The following is a 19,574-nucleotide window of genomic DNA, read 5'->3' as shown; positions in this document are numbered from 1 at the left end:
AAAGTTACAGCCCTTTGAATTTTTTTTCGAAATTGGTTTCTAGTCTATAACTTTTGATTGAGAAGTCTGATCAAAAAAGTACGAATTGTTTTGGATTCTACGCACCAAAATTAATAAGAAAAAGTGTTTTCCCGAGAAATTTTGGTGTAGTCGATTTTTGGTAAAAAAGGAAGGGTGTACACTGCCTTTTTTTGAGGCCCNAGATATCGCAAAAAAACGAAAATTTCTGATTTTCGTTTTTAATTTTTTTATGTTAAACTAATCGTAGTAGACATTTCTCATTAACAGATTTCAAATATGGCATCCTGTTTTTAATAACTGTCAAGATGACGGAGAAACACGTGACAACTTTAGTTTTTCTTATGGGCGCCATTTTGAATTTTCACATTTTGAAATAACGTCTTTTTTTCTCTTTAGAACGATATATCACACATGGTGGTTCAGTATCACATTTTTCCTAAAAATACAATTTTTAATTTTTTGAGAAGAGTGCTTTGTAAAAAGAAAACGTTCTTTTGTTGTGAACAAACTTATTTCATGTAGTGCCATTTACTAGGTTTATGCTAGTTGTATGCGAAAATGCCTTTTTCAAGTGCAGATCAAACAGAATGTGGCCTTTAGAATCCATAATTTCAAACAATTCTAAGATTGGTCTACTATTTCAAAAGTTACAGCCCTTTGAATTTTTTTTCGAAATTGGTTTCTAGTCTATAACTTTTGATTGAGAAGTCTGATCGAAAAAGTACAAATTGTTTTGGATTCTACGCACCAAAATTAATAAGAAAAAGTGTTTTCCCGAGAAATTTTGGTGCAGTCGATTTTTGGTAAAAAAGGAAGGTTATACACTGCTTTTTTTGAGGCCCGAAAAAAAAATTGTCTCAGATCGACCCGGAAAAAAATTTTCTTATAGAATGTGGCCTGTAGAATCCATAATTTCAAACAGTTTCAAGATTGGGCTACTAGTTCAAAAGTTACAGCCCTTTGAATTTTCTTTCGAAATTGGTTTCTAGTCTATAACTTTTGATTGAAAAGTCTGATCGAAAAAGTACGAATTGTTTTGGATTCTACGCACCAAAATTAATAAGAAAAAGTGTTTTCCCGAGAAATTTTGGTGTAGTCGATTTTTGGTAAGAAAGGAAGGTTATACATAAAAATTGTATTTTTAGGAAAAATGTGATACTGAACCACCATGTGTGATATATCGGTGTAAAGAGAAAAAAAGACGTAATCTCAAAATGTGAAAATTCAAAATGGCGCCCATAAGAAAAACTAAAGTTGTCACGTGTTTCTCCGTCATCTTGACAGTTATTAAAAACAGGATGCCATATTTGAAATCTCCATTAAAAAGTGTCCGAATAATGTGTTAATTAGAAATGTCTACTACGATTAGTTTATCATAAAAAAATTAAAAACGAAAATCAGAAATTTTCGTTTTTTTGCGATATCTTCAAAACTATTGAAGATATTTCAAATTTCTTTTCAGATTCTTATTCGGCACGAAAATTGGCAACTTTTCCCCCATTTAACCAACTTTCTATCTCTTAAGATAAGTGAGATCCGCATAGTGGCACTCGAACAATGGACACCGTGTATATAATATATAAAAAAATATAGATTGTGATACATCAATGTATACGTAATCAAGAAAAATAAGGCAAAAAATGACATTAAACTACACAGGGTGTTGCATTAAAAAAATACCAACTTGGAGTCAAGTCTCAGAAACGGTCCAACATTCTTTTTTACCTCACGCCACCGGATTCTACTCTAAAATAGACAGTTTTTCCTCCTTTCTATTTTACATAGGTAGTATAAGATATGATAACATCTCAAAAAGTCAAACTTTTCGTTTACACCGTGTATCTGAGAAGCAAATGTAACTAGATTGATTCTGTTTGTGGTATTATACGTTATATAAAAAGGTGACACAGGGCCGCGAAAATCACAAGTCTCTGTCTTTAAAAACAGCTGAGACACGTCATGCAGAGTCAACGAAAATAGGACACACTGTACTAAAACGTATTTCATTACAACAAATTAGTATTCTCAATTCTTGACAAAAAATAAATAGAAAAAAAAGGACTTACTTACATTGTTTTAACGTAGACCCTCTTCGATCCATATTACTGTGCGAACAATTATAAGTGTAACGAGCTGGTGATTCCTTGCGATAGCGGCCCGAACTCAAATTGCTAGCAGGTAACGACGAAGGCGATGAGGCTTTCGTTGCTTGAACGATGGGGACGAAGGCGTTGGATAAATTCATTTCGACGAGGTAACATGGTGCCATGTTCTTGTTGACCGCCATTTTGATAGCGTTTCTTTAAATACAATGAACATTGTAGGCTTTGTAAACAGTGCAATTATACAACAAAAAATAGGAGATATACTTATACATAATAATAATAATAATATGGTCTTTATTTCATCTTTGTGTATACACATTAATCAAAGCCTTGATTTTAGGGCGAAGTTCAGCCTAGGGCTGTTCTACCACGTAACCCTAACATCATTTTTTGAATCACTTAATTCGACTGCTATCAGTGTAATTACGCTACAACATGAAATACAGTTTTTGGCTACAATTAATAGCGTCACCTTTTAACACAAAACCTTCTCAAAAATATGATTTGTGATCAGTGTCATTACGCTACTAACGATAAGCATAACTTAAAGCGGTATATCTTTAAAACATGCCATCATTCAAAGGACGTTACGTGCAGAAAATGTAGATAGTCATTTGTTAAAGCACACGACACATCCAAAAAATACCTAGGTATTGTTTATTTTGTGGTCAGTGTGTAGCACGAAGAGTAAGGCTTTGTTAAAGCATAATCGACGTAAGGAAATGTCGGCGAGTTAGAAAATTGTACGAGTGCGCTATAGAAATTGAGTTATAAATTGTGATGTTTATTATTTGTAATTAAAAAATTAAGTTAATTGCGTGTTCAAGCTCATTCAAGACATCCTCGCCCATTCAAATAAGGGTAGAATTAAGGCGCCTCAAAGACGGCATTATAAACTCAATTCACTTTAAAAATTAGTATAACTTCACTTAAATAACCCTATGTTTACAAAACGAGCCATTTTATTTTATGATAGATGTTAAATTGAAATTTTAACAAGCTTGAATGAGTACGCTAAGTTGTTCTTTATGCGTGAGGGTAGATCAAGTGATCACTTTCAACTCCAAGGGTAGATAACCTGAAATAGACGATGCATTCTATAACATCTGTCATTCTTATTTCAAATGGGATGGAGCACGATATAAAATGACGTTCAGAACATATGACAATATATTTGTTAATTTTAACTGTAATTCGGTTTAAAAAAGAATAAAAATGAGTGCAATACATTTTATAAATTCTTCGTTTCATTTCTCGATGCTCTTGTCTCGATATCAAACTTGAAGATCATGTTTTTTGCTTGAAGCAAAGGCACAGACCTCTTAAAAAAAGAAGGTCATATATTAAACATTATGATCTTTGTTGAAGTATATTTCTGTGGTTGGAGTCTGCCATTGTATGATGTATATACAATGGTCATACATATTAACATATATGATCTAAATTTGGAGTACGTAGTTGTCCATAGAGGTCACGTGGAGTGTGGAAGTTGTACACCGTCAATCCGAGATGGCGCTGCTTTGAAATTTGGCGGATTTCAAATACTGCTTGTCCATTCCACTTCCTGTTGCACTAAATGTGCGCATATCAATGCAGTCGTTTTCCCTTTCTCTCCACTTCCCGTCTTTTTAGGGGCAAGAATGTTATTTAGCATCTGTTTCTATCAATAACACCATTCTGCAGAAGAAATTTAGTTATATCTTTAACACAGATTCATGCTACACGGACATACAGTATGGTGCAACTGAATTTCCCATTTAACATTCGGCAATGGAATCCTTGAAACCAAATGCGATGGTGGTGTAATGGTCAGCATAGTTGCCTTCCAAGCAGTTGATCCGGGTTCGATTCCCGGCCATCGCATAATTTTATTTTTTTATACATATCAGAAATGAGACCCAGTAAGTGTTGGAATCATCCAAGTGTATAAAAGCCATTCTAAGCAAGTAGAAGCCTATACTTTCTCTATGACTAATGCAAGAAATATTGTACACATTTGCATAATTATACTGCCTTTTTCAACTGAGTGTCAGAAAAGGTACTTACAAAGGGAAATTTGTTAATCTATCACAAGCATCTGAATGTGGTGCAACTCAATTGTGATGCGCCACACAAACAAATAAAAAATAAAATGTCACACAGAAATTCAGAGAACACAAAACGAAATTATCATCTTGATTTTCGTCTCTAAAATAAAAGCAAGGAACAAAAAAGCACATTTTCATACTTCCTACAACTTTATTATAGTACCAGCTTTGCTAAAACACGAGATGTAGAACTTACTAGACCTAAACAAATTATGTGACTCGCTAACACAAATAAACAATTGAAGTCTTGACATCTTTTCCTTTTTCTGATTCCGTGATGAGCATAGCTTGTAACTTCGTAGGGTACAATTATTATCCATGTTCGGTTAACAAAAAAGGAATAAAGATGAACAGGCATCAGTGGAATGGGTGTGGTATTGTTGGTGTTAAAATAAAGAACTTTAACTTTGTAACTGCTTTATTTTCTTCCAAGCCTGCTAAGCATTTTCTAAAAAAGTGTCGCTGTGGTTTATTTGACACTTTTACATTCTTTTGTTTTGAACTGTAACCAGAGGAGAACGGCAGGAGTGCAACAAAGAAGAATTGCTGTTAAAACTGACAAAAAAAGATGCAGAAAAATTAACATACGAGGAGGGTGTTACGAGGACAATGTACAACATAATAAAGGTGAAGGAATGGAAGGTAAATCAACAATAGCTTACACGATAGTAAACAAACAAGGAATGGCAATTACAATAGAATTCGTGGTAGGTACGCGAAACGATTGGGACACCCAGCAAGTGGAAATAATTTTAAAAAGGAAAAGGAGTAGAGCATCCTTGGACACAACTACGAAGAACGGTATAGGTAGACACAAAAGAAAATGTGGAGAACTGCAGAAGCCCCCCGTAAATGCACAAAATGAATATTTGGGGGTACCTCATTTCTAAAAAATTTAATTTGGAACGATGCAAAATTAACCCCTATGCAAAATTAACCCCTCCACTGGTGGTTCCACCCAAAACTGCATGTAAAACGGAATGTGTGGAAGCTACATTTGTACAAAATTACAATCAATCCATACGTTTTGTGCTAATTTCTAGTGTAAGTGACTTGGCAAAGTACCCTTTGCTCTCGATAATGTATTTCATACTTGCAAATTTTGTATAGTAAACTTTAAGACACCAACCTTCCTAATACCACTAACCGCAATAATAAATACTAGCATTTTCAAAACCATGTACGTAACAATTCAGGTTTATCAACCCCATCAATTTTATTTATAATTTATCTACAGCACATGAAAAAATCAAACGCTTTACGTTTTGCTAGGGCCCATCTCCTTGTGATAATTGGCAACCGCCTCTTGGGCTTTCGATAACGGCCGTTTACCTTCGTACGCCCTAGACCGCATCTCCTCTTCGACGCTTTTATTTACGCTCTTCGTAACGACCTGCTTCAATTTCTGGGCCTCTTGGTGTTTCTGCTTCTTGGGTTTAATTGGGCAATCTGCAATTTTAAAAATGATAAGGGAGGTTTCTCGAAAGACGTGGAATATACTCACTTGCCCTTTGCGTTACGGCTTTACCCTTCTGGGCAGGTTTTTTGTTTTTAACACTTGGTGGTAATTTTGATTTTACCTTTAATTTGCCTTGAGCCATGTGTGAGTTTTTTAAAGAAATTATTAATAATAAACACAAAACCACGTGTTACAACAGAAACTTAAAGTGTCAATAACAGATGGCGCTGTACACCGCCGCGGCAATTTTTAAAAGTTTGCATACAAGAAAAGATAAAAAATAATATCATTTTAATATTTCAGGGAGCTCTGGTGTTCTTAATTTTGTTTCCTTTATTGCTTCATTTATTCATACATATATGTATGTATACAGATCTACAATTTTAGAGCGTCGTTTACGGACGGCGTACCTTCTAAGGTCGTTTGTAAGCGCAGTTGTTGGATTACTGTACCGGTATGGAACTGGCATGTCAGCTTTCGGAACCTAGTGGATGATCTGAGCCTCATAGCACGTAGGAACACTTGGCTATTGAAGAATTTTCAGGTTAAGGTCCGGCGTTTCCGACGTTCCTTCTTTGGGGTCACTGGCAGGTCCCACAAGCCAGCAGAGCCATTTTAGAAAAATGAAGGATGAAATACATCAGAATTATAGGCCCTTTTTCCACACTTGAACAAATTTTCAGGCGGCATCCTTTAAACAAAAAAAACTATCATCTAGATCAGTTTGATTTTGCCCCTCTCGGAGATGTAGTGGATAAATAAAAATTATTTATTTATTGGCTATTTATTGTCCCTCTCTTGTTCTGGGCCCTCAATGGGCTTTCGCCCAATTAATATATATAAACTCTAACTTATATTTCAAAAATCCGATACTACTGAATACTAAACGATCCTCGAGATCTTCACACATACATCATTTTTACAATACACCCTAAGGGGTTGATTCTGTCCCACCTGATCAGCATAGCTTGTAACACAAATTTTTTGAAATGGAATTAGTTTTACTTTTATTTGAGGTGCCTGAATACAACATTTCATTTAAATACCTTAACAAATAAAAGAAAACCGACTGCGCACAAATTTTTTGATTTGGCATTACTTTCACTTTTATTCGAGGTACCTAGATACAGAATTTCATTTAAATATATTAACAAATAAAAAATTAGGATTGCGCAAATACAAAAGTTGTCATGCGCATGCGCAGTATTTGTTTGCATCTGCATAGTTGCCTGAAGTTTAAGGAATATTTACTAACACAGAAAACCGGACATTCATATGTTCTTTGTAACAAGAGTTAGAAACCCTTTTTGGAGGTTTGCGCAGTTTTTGGTCTGTAACTTTTTGGCCCGTTGGTCTACGTAGCCGAAAAACAATTGCGAACTTTGTTATATCCTGAAGAACATGTGTATATCAATTTTTAAAGCGATGGGACGTTTCTACACAAAGTTATCGTACACACGGACAGACAGACGCACAGACAGGCAGCAATACAAAATTATAAACGATCTAGAGGTTCGTTAATAATATAATGAGACGAATAATTTTAATTTTTTTTTGTACTTCTTTCCAATTCAGGAATATCGTTTCAACTTTTCTTCTCCGAGAGTATAAGAGAAGATGCATAGACAACTCAGACACTTTTAACATTACTTTTTTTTAAACCTGAAACACAACAACTTGCTATATATTTGATTTATTAGTAAAAGAAAATTCAAATTTCAAATACCTACTTGACAGATGTCTCCAAACAGGTGGACCAATCCCTAACATTAAAGTTACTAGAATCTGGTAACTTCCGCAATTTTTGGGCAAAAAACATGCGTTCTCTCTCTAATACACGGGCCCAATGGATTGCGGTACTTTCTGTGACTCATAATGGATCTACAGTGACTGTATACCTACTGTATAGAGGCAGTTTGGTCATACTTTGGTGTTGTTTTTTTTATTGGAAAGTGGGATATCCGCAATATTTTAACCAAATAAATCGGGTTGGCGGAAATTAACTTGGAATCCAAGGTGATTAAGTCACAAACAGTTGTGGCAATAATATTGTAACCATAGAAAAATGCCATAATCTACCAGTTCAATTAAACCGATCAGCTCAATGAAGAATATGGGAAAAACATGGCGGAAATAGAGCATATGACCACACTGTCTTTATACAGTCACTGTTAATGGATCGATATTAATTACAAGGCAAAAATTTTGGGCATGCGCATAACGTATCGCACATGTGATCAGCTAGCTTCTTCTTTAGCCAGCAAAATCATAGTTTTTTTGTTTAAAGGATGCCGCCTGAAAATTTGTTCAAGTGTCCAAAAAGGGCCTATAATCAGCCTATAATTCTGATGTATTTCGTCCTTCATTTTTCTAAAATGGCTCTGCTGGCTTGTGGGACCTGCATTTGCCTAGCCCTAGAGGGCTTGGTCTTCAGACTGAGCAACGTTGAAAAATAAAGATTATCCAGGCTAAATAACACTGGAGGCGTAGAACGAGATAAAAGACCGACTTCTAATTGTGCGTTGACTTAAAAAGTAGACTTGTAGATCGACTGACAAATAAACATTTCTAAAGGATTATTGCTGGAAGAGCTGGTAGGAGGGAGAAAAGTTATCCTACTGTTTGTTTATATTATTGATATAAGATACGAAATAAAATTGTGAGGGAAGAATTAGGCATAAAAAGAAAAAGAGAAACAATGTATCGAATAAATCCTGTAAACAATTTTAAAAGCGAGAATGAAAGCATCTATCAAGTTAAATCTTGCCAGATGTAACAATGTAAAAATAAAGTGGTTGGTATGTGTATTAAAACAACTATAAAAACATAATTTTTTTATTACACTAATCAAAAGTTATAAATAGATTGCCAACGTGAATGAATTATAATAAATACCAGTTGCTTGCACTTCAACTACAGGTAACGCGTTACGAGGTCGAAATGTTAATTTAAAAAATAGGATATGCCTCTAACTGATGCAGTAAAAGCGCCTAAAATTATTATATATACAAACTAGAGATCGATTAAAAGTGGAAGAACTACACAAAGTTTGTACTTAGTCAAAAATTGAAGCTTGGCGAAGAAAGTAACGCGGTTTCAACATTCAAAACGATTACAGACATGTATATGCATGTATAAAAATTATTGTTACACATCCAAATCGTTATATAATATATATATTTGATATTTGTATAAAATCGCAATAACAACACAATATCAAGCACGATAATACGAGACGACCTGCGCTTGTAGTTTAACACCATAAAGGCGGGGCGTCCCGTGAGTATGCTTCAAAATAGTTTACATCAAAACTTGTGATTACAATCAAGTGTGTCATGCACTTGTGTTACAACCCCAGAGTACAACCATCGGTTAAAGCAGTGGATCTCAACACTGGACCATTTCCAAGTGCCTTCTCCTCATGTGAACGTAGAGGACCATTTTACATAACTCAATTTCGTCCCCCCCCCCCAAGGGGATCCATCGGGCCACGTTGAGAAACACCGAGCGATTACAAAAATGAAGTGGCAGTTAGACAGCACAAAAATGTAAAAGTAGGGTCGTGTTCTGCTCCTAATCGTGCAATTACAGAATACCTTAAAACGTCCGCAGAGGCCACATAGTTCCTAATTTAAGAAAATGATGTCAGTCTGTGTTATAAATATTATTACACGTGCTCATTATTACTAATACTATATTAGGCACTGAAACTTTCACAACATAAAGTTTAATTTGCAGTCCCGAGTGCAATTATTACTATATCGCATCAAACAAGCGAGCACTTTGTCTGGTATCTTTTTTTTCTTTAAATTGTCGTCTAAAAATTGAGCTAATGATGCCTAATTTATAAATGCTAATCTACTTAATATTAGGCACAATAAAATTATTCAACATTCTCAAAATAGTTATATCTCTTTTTTCTCTCTTCCGTTATCGAGAACACAACGCGTTAGCACAACTCTTGAAATTATTAACTCACAACTTGCGACTTTCGACTTACAAATCGTAAATCGAGGAGGTAAATACTGCAAAAATAATATCACTCTCTTTTGTCGTCGTTGAATCTGGAATGTTCATCATCGTAGATGATCGTGCACGATTCATGTCAAATTTAATAAAATGGAAGCATGACATATTTAACTCTAAGTTACTAAAACCCTACGTTCACTCAACAGTTTGATATGAGAATGAAAGCGAAATGACTAGAAAATTTTATCACCAGGTCGTAAATTATCAATCCTCTCCTTAACTTACATAAAACGTCAACTCAATCTAACCGAAGCGAACTAACAAAAAGAAAAGTGAGTGCTACACATTCCTCGGTTGAATAACTGTATTGTTGTTAAATCGTATCATAGTTTCACTATTGGAATTTTCGTCCGCGTGCGAGTGTTCTGTGCGAAGGCTTCCCTCAAAGCCGGGATTTAAGATTATATTCGGAACTAGCTCTATTATCTCTTGATCGTCGATCTCTGCAAAAAAATGCGATAGTAAACACGTGGGACATGGGCGGGTACGTCCAAGGCTACGCATGCACGGATCTACAACGTTAAACAAGCAGGTTATTAGAGAATTTCATGCGATAGATATCGATTCCTGAGTAATAATCGCAAGTGGTGTCGTAACGGTGCATACACTAATAAGAAATTCACTATATACAGTGTGTTTCTAAATATGATCTCAAGGATATTGATTATAAATTACCCAATGCAAATTTTGTACTATTATGTAGTCAAAAAATAATTTTTTATAATAGACCACCCTGTATTTTATTTTATCCTCATAATTTTTCTTAAGTCAAACACATGATAGCTCTAGTTTAAACATGTTATTGAGTTATTAAACAATTAAAATTGTGGTTATGCTACTTACCAATTGGAAAACGATTACCTTCAAAGTCGGCCATGAACTATTATTGTCTTTATTTTATTTTCAGTATTAATAGCATAATATTTCATGGCCGTATCACAGTTAAGAACATCCTGTATATGTGACAACACCAGAAACACAGTTGAGCACATTTCTCATCCATACAGCCGTGAAGGATCAACCTCAAGGGAGGCTGATAGCTTTCGGCATTGAGGACAATGACCAAGCCAATCGAATCGCCAGGGGAGAAAGCTGAGTTATGGATTTTTCTCACTAAAGGTCAGGGTTAGTAACCCTGCCGAACCTGGAGCAGGGAGTAAGTCAACACGAGCAGCTGCTACAGGGGCAACTGCAAGAAACTACCCAAGGCAACCTGTGGTGAGTGCTTTCTCCAGCGTTAGCAACTCACCTGGGATGATCTCGAACAGGAATGCTGGGGCCTGATTCAAGCAACGCCAGATAAACGATATACAGCTATACAAATAAACCTGCAACACTGTAAGGCGGCCGCTGTTACCTTTAGTAGGCGCCTCACTGTGAAGCAGAACATTGCCACCTCCAGTGAGTGTAGCAAACCACGATGACCTTCAGCGCAGTACTTCAAATGACCTTTGGAGTTGGCGCATGTGCAGAACGCAAGGTCAAATTATGCCCGGTATTTAAAGCTGTTTTTTGCAGTAACCAAGATCTTATATCAAATAAGGATCGTCCATCTAAGCTTCAGAGGACCACCTCGTAGCCTGGTGCGTTTTTGCTATCAAGGGTTATCAAAAAACCTGAGGTTACCCTGTATATTTTAACGTTATCATAACCTATATTTTTTAATAGGCTTCATGGAGCTTTTGATTTTTTATTGTATTCATGGCACCCAGTACCAATCATTAAAAATGGCTGATGATAGAAAAATGTCATTCCAAAATTTAAAAAAATATAATATTATATTATATATAATTTTATACCTACAAAAAATATAGGGTGTGATACATCAATGTAGTTAGGAAAAAGAATGCAAATAATTGAAGTGAAGATATATGTATAGGGGGTTGCATTTAAAAAATGACAACATTGGGTCAAATCTCAGCAAAGGTGGTCCGAAAAACCACTGGATTCTACAAAAAAATATGTAAAAGAAACGGTTTTTAACTTTTATCTATCTTACATGGCTAGTAATCGAAAAAGTACGAATCGTTTTGGATTCTACGCACCAAAATTAATAAGAAAAAGTTTTTTCCCGAGAAATTTTGGTGTAGTCGATTTTTGGTAAAAAAGGAAGGTAACAACTGCCTTTTTTTTGAGCCACGAAAAAAGAATTGTCACAGATCGACCCGGAAAAAACATTTTCTTATAGAATGTGGCCTGCAGAATCCATAATTTCAAACAGTTCCAAGATCGGGCAACTAGATCAAAAGTTACAGCCCTTGGAGTTTTTTGTCGAAATTGGTTTTTTGCCCATAACTTTTGATTGAGACGCCTACTTATTCCAAAAAGTCAAACTTTGCGTTTTCACCCTGTATCTCAGAAACAAACGTGGCTAGAATGATTCTGTTTGTGGCAAGTATTAAAAATTTCACAAAAAAGTCTCTAAACAAATACACTGCAGTCTGAACCAAAAGAGGACACACTGTACACAAGAGCCTTAATCACATTGACGTTTCATACCGCTCCCCAGTGTTTAATCTTAAAAGTGCACATTAATAATTAGCATCATCTAATGTATAAGCAGCGAAAAAAGGCGCTTTAGTAGCAAAGACGGACGGTAGAATGCTGTATTGCGCTTGAATTAAAGTAAAAGCAAGCAATACAAACATTAGAAGCGACCGAAGCAACTCAAGCAAGTGGTTGCTATATTACATTCCGCCAATAGCCACGAAATATAGTGCGAGCATGCCTCCACATAAAATTTCAAACGAGCAAACTTACTGTACAAGGACCAGGTAAAACAACACACACCTCTAAAACTTACCACTCGGTGCGCGGCACTCTTGATAAAGTAAAAAACAAGTGCCTAAGCCTAAAACTACTAATGTGCCCATTACAACCCCGACCGCAACCAGCCACATACGCGTGTCAAACTTATCGGCGCCCTCTAAGAAATGCCTCGCCAGCTCTGCACGAAAATAACAATGCGTTAGTAAACGACACCGACATCAACAGAACGTACCTAAATCCTGATTATTCATCAGCGTGCGTCCCTCGATCTCGGCAACATCTCCTTTGCCCAACTGATTAATGCCCCAGACCCGAAAGGCATACGTGGTGTTCGGTTCGAGCTTGTACACCTCGATCTGCCTGGAATTCGGACTGATGCGATTCGGCGAGATGGGCTTCCACTCCTCGCTGGAGTTCGCCAGCCGGTACTGGGCGGTGAAGCAGATGATCGGGTAACCGCCGGTATCCTCGACGGTCCACAGAACCAGGGCCAGTATCGTCGAGGGATGCACCGATAACGATAACAAAGGCGGCGGCGTTCGCACCCTCAATCCGACGCTGGCCTTCACGTCGGGACTGTCCGAGTTGGCGGGCAGGCAGGTGTAGATGCCGGAATCGTTACGGTCAACCTCCATGAGGAACAGCGATCCGTCATCTTGTATCAGCAGGCGGGAGACCTGTCGAGCCTCCTTCCCTTCGTGGACCCACATTATGTTTTTTGCATCCGGTAAGGAACATGGTAAGGACAGGTTGCGACCCAAATCCACAGAAATATTCCGAATTTCAGCACCTGCAATGGAAGGTTGAGAATTCGGTCGGGCCCCCTTTTCTCCTCACCTGATGTCAGTACGAAATGAAGCACACTTAGGGTCAACGCTTGTGTAATCAACATAATTCCATAAAGTAAATCTTGCAAAAATTAAACATAATTTTGATTTTTGTTCACTACCCAACCCGAAGACATATTTATTGATCACATTACCAACGTGACGCACAAAAACGTCCAATGAGCTTACATCTAAAGACCCGTTCTAAAACTCAGGGCGACTCTTTATTTTTTTAAAAATCGGCGCCATTTGCCCAATTTGACTTTCAAACTATAGCTTAATATAAACAGGGGCGGACTGGGTACTTACGGGCCATTAAGCCATTAAAGTATTAGTGTAGTAATGAAGGTGGGGGAGGGGGGGTAGCTCTGAGGTGCACCACAAAAACATTCCTTCCTTTTTTACCAAAATTCGACGGCACCAAAATTTCTCGGGAAAACACTTTTTCTTATTAATTTAGGTGCGTAGAATCCGAATCGATTCGTACTTTTTCGATCAGACTTCTCAATCAAAAGTTATAGACTAGAAACCAATTTCGAAAAAAAATTCAAAGGGCTGTAACTTTTGAACTAGTAGCCCAATCTTGGAACTGTTTGTAATTATGGATTCTACAGGCCACATTCTATAAGAAAATTTTTTTCCGGGTCGATCTGAGACAATTTTTTTTTCGGGGCTCAAAAAAAGGCAGTGTATAAACCTTCCTTTTTTACCAAAAATCGACTACACCAAAATTTCTCGGGAAAACACTTTTTCTTATTAATTTTGGTGCGTAGAATCCAAAACAATTCGTACCTTTTCGATCAGACTTCTCAATAAAAAGTTATAGACTAGAAACCAATTTCGAAAGAAAATTCAAAGGGCTGTAACTTTTGAACTAGTAGCCCAATCTTGCAACTGTTTGAAATTATGGATTCTACAGGCCACATTCTATAAGAAAATTTTTTTTCCGAGGCGATCTGAGACAGTGTTTTTTCGGGGCTTAAAAAAGCCAGTGTATAACCAGGGGCGCACTGGCCCGGGGGGGCGGGTGGCGATTGCCACCTGGCCTGTACGTCATAATGGCCCGTTGGAAATTTATAAGTATGTGCTGTATTTAGTTTCTTGCACTATTAATAAATTATTAACACGTTTCTCTAATTGGGGTTGATGTTAGGTTGTTAAAAAATTTAAAAATTCTGTTTTAATTGAAGTGTTTTACAATGAATTTATCATTTTTTGTCGTAGCATGAAAGTGCTGAAATACAATGATAGGCGACGCACCTCGTGTGGATTGTATATGCTGCAATAAAAAAAAACTGTATGGTAATTTATTTTCGAGAAAGGAGTACTTTAAAATGTTTTTGTGGTGCACCTCAGAGCTACCCCCCCCCCTCGGTCACCATCATTACTACACTAATACTTTAATGGCCCGTAACCTATGCAATTCCACCTGGCCCGCAGTTACCCAGTCCGCCCCTGAATATAAAACATATATCATATATATAAGAGAAGAATATATATGACATATATAGGAGCTGTAGTTCAAACACCAATCTAATGATTTTTTTAACATAATAATTTCCAAAAAAAACGTCAAGAATTCTAGGAAGTAGATATTAAAAAATAATTTTTCAAAAAGCAAAAGGATGGGCATTATGAAGAGTCGCATTTATATATAAATTCCGGTTTAAATACAGAAATCGGATGTGTCTACAATATCGAAAACGAGGATCCAATCCAGTAACTTTGCCGCGCTTTTAGACAACAGCCGTTAACGACCCAGCTGTTTTTGAAGGTTTACCTTCAGTTGCTTTGGAGATTGTGCATGGTGCGTTTGTGCGAGTTTTACAATTGAACTAATTTACACTTTGTGACTGGTCTTCTTCTCAAGAGAACCGAATGGTCCACCCCCGTTGAAATACGCAGGTAAATTTATTTAATTGCTTAGGCCCCTCGCGTTTACCCCAACGACCCTTAATTTAAGCGCCTGCAACCTCTTTTTTACCAGCCAGTTTTCGACTTTGTACCGTAATTAGACTAATTTCTAAACTGGAAATGTCGTTTGGTAAATAAACAAACAAACGGATGTTAACATCCGATCACGTATCAATTTAGGTGCGATTATAATAATATAAAACTGGGAACATTTGAATTTCGAATAGCAAAAGTAGTGGTCGTCGGTGATAGTTGGGTCATTCTTGCGGTGGGGGCGATTTGGTTAATTTGGGGATGGACGAGGAGGCCTAAGGGTTCACTCCGTAGACCACTCCCTGGTTTCTGCTGTTTTGGCGCCAAAATACAACCCCAGAAAAGGGATACTAAACTCGCTGTTTTTTATGGTAACTACTGGGAGAGAATTGACGTGTATTTTGAAACATGCAAAGTGTATACAGAGTGGTCCAAAACAATTATGACTGAGTGTTAGTTGCCAGGTCAATTTACCAGATGTCACCCTTCTGTAAGCACTGTTAAAGTCACTAAAATATAGAAAGTACCGCAATCCATTGGGCTCGTGTGTTAGAGAGAGAAAGCACGATTTTTGCCCAAAAATGGGGGAAGTTACCAGATTCTAGTAACTTTAATGTTAGGAATTGTTACATCTGTTTTTATAAAACATGACAGTACTATGAAGTTAGGTTATAAAAAATTACAGCTATTCAGATTTTATTTGTCAATTTTTTTAAGTTGGCAGCAAATTTGCCCAAAAATGGCGGATGATTGGGGTACTTTCTATATCGAGTGACTTTAAGCACTCTCTCTTCCTGCGAAAAGATGAACTGGTGTTTTACAAAAAATATCAGAAGTGGGATGAAAATGTGCTTGTGGGAATTGGGTTTGCAATATACCAAAGATTTTGGTTCTGTGATTATAGAATTTCTTTTGTGATACAATTTGCGCCCCACTTAATATTTTGGTTTTATATCTGTTCCATCGAGCCATTTTCCCGAACGAGTTACGGGGCTTGAAGCAACACTCCGTTGGAAACTGTCTCTTGTCACGTAGATTTGGGAATTAGGCTGTCAGGTCTGGTCTATTCCATTGAAACAAACGCGCTTCTTTGTTTACATTGATAAGGAAACGCTTTCGCCGATTTTGTTTTTTTAGTAACGCTGCCACTCATTAGGCATAGTACTGAAACCATTAAGAATTATGGGCCGTACAGATGGGATGCGATGTTATTAAAAATAGAACGCAGTTACTACCAAAACAAACGTTTTGGCGCCCAACGCGGGGCACGCCGTCTGGGCTGAGCTCATAAATACCTACAACGCAGTTAATTGGGACATCGCTTCGATGAATTTGTGAAATCGTATTCGTAGAATCAAGGAATCCAGAAACCCAATTTCCAATGACGTTCGCGTATTACGTCAGACTTTTCCTTGACGTCACGGATCGAAGCTACTTCATTTGAAACATTTCAATTCCAGAACTTTGTAATTTAAACGTTTAAATGATTTCAATTAGTAATTGACTTGACAATAAAAAGCTAACGGGTCTATTGTTTTTCACTCCGGGGAGTTTTTCCTTTTGTGATATATTTTTTATTAACACGAAAGGCCTACATTACGTACCGGAACTCTCGTGGGAGAGGTTTTGGCGATAATATCAATCCATTAGTGTTCAAATAAAATGTATGGTGACAATGTTTTTTTCTCACGACTTTATTAGATTGGACATTCTCACATTTATAACTACGTACGCATACAGATAGTAAAATTGCAGCGATGGTGATGCCGCAGTCGATTTTCAGATGAAAAGTGTTATTACTATTATTCTCAGAAGTGGTCCCCTGTCAACCCGACGCTGTTTAGTTGTAGTCTCGAATCCTTCTGGAAGCAGCTTCTCTCAGCATTCCCGAGTGCATCATCATTCTCCCAAGGAACCAGTAACACAGTATATGCGGAGAAGTGTCTTCTTCCTCCTGGCACCCTGACATGGGCTACTTCGAGGCCCATATTGTAAAGGAGATCTGTTAAAAAAATAATATCATATAATATCATACATACTTGAGCTTTTTGGACGAAGGACTTTACGTTACACAATATCGCAGTAATATTTTGGGTTTGTGCATTAGGTCAGCCGACCTGACTCAAACACAAGTCTCATTGTCCTCCGTGTTTGCTGAAAGATTCAACTGGTTCTTCATATACGGGGTCGGGATCGGAAGGATTAGTCTCAATTCGCTGGTTCCACGAGCTTTGGACGAATATACATTACCAAAGCGCAACCCGAATCTTTCTCTTAGATTTTCTCTAGTTTAGCCTTTACACATTATTCGCTTGAACCTGGAAAATAAAGTAACATATTGCTTTTTATTTGCAAAGGTAAGAAAGAGCGCGAAGTTTTGCAGAATTAAAAGAAAATGCTGTCAGTTTCAATTCTCAAAGGGAGGATTTCTGCATCCTATTCGAGGATACCTATTAACGGCGGTTTGTCAGAAGATCTCATCTAAACGAACATCAAAAGCGTCGAGCGACGCCACCCCATCAATCGATCGACTAATTAGGCCCACTTATCGGTGCCGATATCGAAAGGGAAAATGTGCGGATCGCAAAAAAAAAAATGAGCGTCGAGGTGAAATGGAAGCCCGGAAATTGCGAGAGAGAGCTGCGCCAGAGTGACCCGGTCGGAGCTCGCTAAATGTCAAAGGTAACGCGTGTTTCGCCGGTTTCCACCCCCAAAAACAACGGCGAAACCGACTCGACCGACAGCCGAAAACCTACACAAATTCCCATTAGTTTTAATATACGCCCGGGAAGGTCGGCGCGAGGTTTATTGCCTCGATTTGCAATTGCTGGATGCACTTTGACCTTAACGATATAAAGAGCTACCCCCCGTGTCCGTAATTGCCCTCGTTAAAGACTCGGGCGAGAAACGCACTTATATGAAGGACGGTGGCTTTAATTACCTTTCTTCCAACCTAATTAGCATTAATTGTGTCGGCCTTTTCGCGGTTTTTAAAGGGAAGATCGATCGCTCGCGGAAATACACAAAGTATGTCCGCCCACACGCGACACGAGTGCCAAAAAGCGTCGACGGGCTTACAAACAAAGATTAAATGGAACGAGACGACATTGCCAATTTATAGAGCGATACAAATGCGGATTTTCCGGCAAATGTTAATTTTTCACACGTTTTCCGCTAAATTCGAGGCAGACTAAAATATCACGCGAGTCAAGTCAGAAACTTCAAATGTAGGAGTGTGTACAGACTACAGGGTGGCCAACTAAGAATGCGAGGTACTATATCTGGGAACCTGTCCATCTTAGAGGCTTGCGGTAAAAAAATTTATTACTGAAACGGCCACGAGAAAAACCTGGAAAATATTTTTAAGTTTCGGCAATGGTCGCTAGGGGGCGTAACTGACATTTGGAATCTAAAAAAGTGATTTTTCTGTGAATTCCGCTATATTAACCTAACCTTTTTTGTTTGACAATTTTTCCTGTATTTCTAAAAATAAAGTGGTGGGGGGTATTCAAAGGTTTCCGTAAAGAACACCCTGTATCTTCGAAACGGCTGAGCCGATTTAAACAAACTCGGTTTAGTTCAAAAGAGCTATTCTTCAGCTACAAATATTATACTATTTGATGTTTTGTTAGTTTCACATATCGCCGCTTGAGGGCTTTTTTCGACATTCCGACAGAAATGGTTAATTTTCTCAAAAAAATTAAATGCGTTGGTTCGATTTTTTTTTCATGAAAAAGTAGCTAAATGATGCCTAAACAAGCTCGCGAAAACAGCATCTCGATATCTTGAGATATATATACACGGTGTCCATTTTTCGAGTGCCACTGTGGGGATCTCACTTATCTTAAGAGATAGAAAGTTGGTTAAATGGGGGCAAAGTTGCCAATTTTCGTGCTGAATAAGAACCTGAAAAGACATTTCAAATATCTTCAATAGTTTTGAAGATATCACAAAAAAACGAAAATTTCTGATTTCCGTTTTTAATTTTTTTTATGATAAACTAGTCGTAGTAGACATTTCTAATTAGCACATTATTCGGACACTTTTTAATGGAGATTTCAAATATGGCATCCTGTTTTTAATTACTTTCAAGATGACGGAGAAACACGTGGCAACTTTAGTTTTTCTTATGGGCGCCATATTGAATTTTGACATTTTGGGATTACGTCTTTTTTTCTCTTTACAACGATATATCACGCATAGTGGTTTAGTATCACATTTTTCCTAAAAATACAATTTTTCATTTTTTGAGAAGAGTGCTTTGGAAAAACAAAACGTTCTTTTGTTGTCAACAAAAGTTTGACAGTTTGATCCATCAGTATGGTTGCAG

At 37.3% G+C, this 19,574-nt stretch overlaps 4 protein-coding genes and 1 non-coding gene across 10 annotated transcripts in view; 2 read left to right on the top strand and 3 right to left on the bottom strand.

Annotated features, from left to right (window-relative positions):
- Positions 1–2,262, bottom strand: part of LOC116180558 (kinesin-like protein KIF12) — a 42,234-nt gene extending 39,972 nt beyond the window's left edge. For 2 of the 3 annotated variants that reach the window (XM_031500615.1, XM_031500619.1), the window contains exon 1: positions 2,092–2,262. The gene's annotated coding sequence lies outside the window, so the exon portion shown is untranslated. Of the gene's footprint in view, positions 1–2,087 lie in introns of all 3 variants that reach the window. The other variant, XM_031500617.1, reaches the window with a different exon arrangement.
- Positions 2,263–3,917: 1,655 nt separating this feature from the next.
- On the top strand, positions 3,918–3,989 carry Trnag-ucc. The gene has a single exon. It is a non-coding gene; the product is annotated as a tRNA-Gly (tRNA).
- Positions 3,990–5,380: 1,391 nt separating this feature from the next.
- LOC116180563 lies at positions 5,381–5,890 on the bottom strand. Its single transcript, XM_031500629.1, has 2 exons — positions 5,718–5,890; positions 5,381–5,662 (listed from the first exon to the last, which is right to left on the bottom strand). Exons 1-2 carry the CDS (start codon positions 5,812–5,814, stop codon positions 5,472–5,474), a joined length of 288 nt encoding a protein of 95 aa, XP_031356489.1. The 5' UTR covers positions 5,815–5,890; the 3' UTR covers positions 5,381–5,471.
- A 72-nt stretch (positions 5,891–5,962) lies between these two features.
- LOC116180559 (protein sidekick-1) lies at positions 5,963–13,467 on the bottom strand. Of its 4 annotated transcripts, none has more exons than XM_031500623.1 (4): positions 13,308–13,467; positions 12,703–13,260; positions 12,505–12,648; positions 5,963–6,363 (listed from the first exon to the last, which is right to left on the bottom strand). In XM_031500623.1, exons 1-4 carry the CDS (start codon positions 13,360–13,362, stop codon positions 6,254–6,256), a joined length of 867 nt encoding a protein of 288 aa, XP_031356483.1. In that variant the 5' UTR covers positions 13,363–13,467; the 3' UTR covers positions 5,963–6,253. The 4 variants fall into 4 exon arrangements, with proteins under 4 accessions (XP_031356483.1, XP_031356481.1, XP_031356482.1 ...); XM_031500621.1 differs by lacking the exon at positions 5,963–6,363 and adding an exon at positions 8,494–10,213; XM_031500622.1 differs by lacking the exon at positions 5,963–6,363 and adding an exon at positions 8,494–10,144.
- Positions 13,468–15,074: 1,607 nt separating this feature from the next.
- The window catches only part of LOC116181546 (protein retinal degeneration B), a 39,346-nt gene continuing 34,846 nt past the window's right edge, over positions 15,075–19,574 (top strand). Inside the window, exon 1 of the mRNA XM_031501936.1 lies at positions 15,075–15,202. The gene's annotated coding sequence lies outside the window, so the exon portion shown is untranslated. The remainder of the gene's footprint in view (positions 15,203–19,574) is intronic.

The sequence above is a fragment of the Photinus pyralis genome, unplaced genomic scaffold (assembly GCF_008802855.1).
Source record: "Photinus pyralis isolate 1611_PpyrPB1 unplaced genomic scaffold, Ppyr1.3 Ppyr1.4_LG9, whole genome shotgun sequence".
Lineage (NCBI taxonomy): Eukaryota > Metazoa > Arthropoda > Insecta > Coleoptera > Lampyridae > Photinus > Photinus pyralis.
This window is presented reverse-complemented; position numbering and strand designations above follow the sequence as displayed.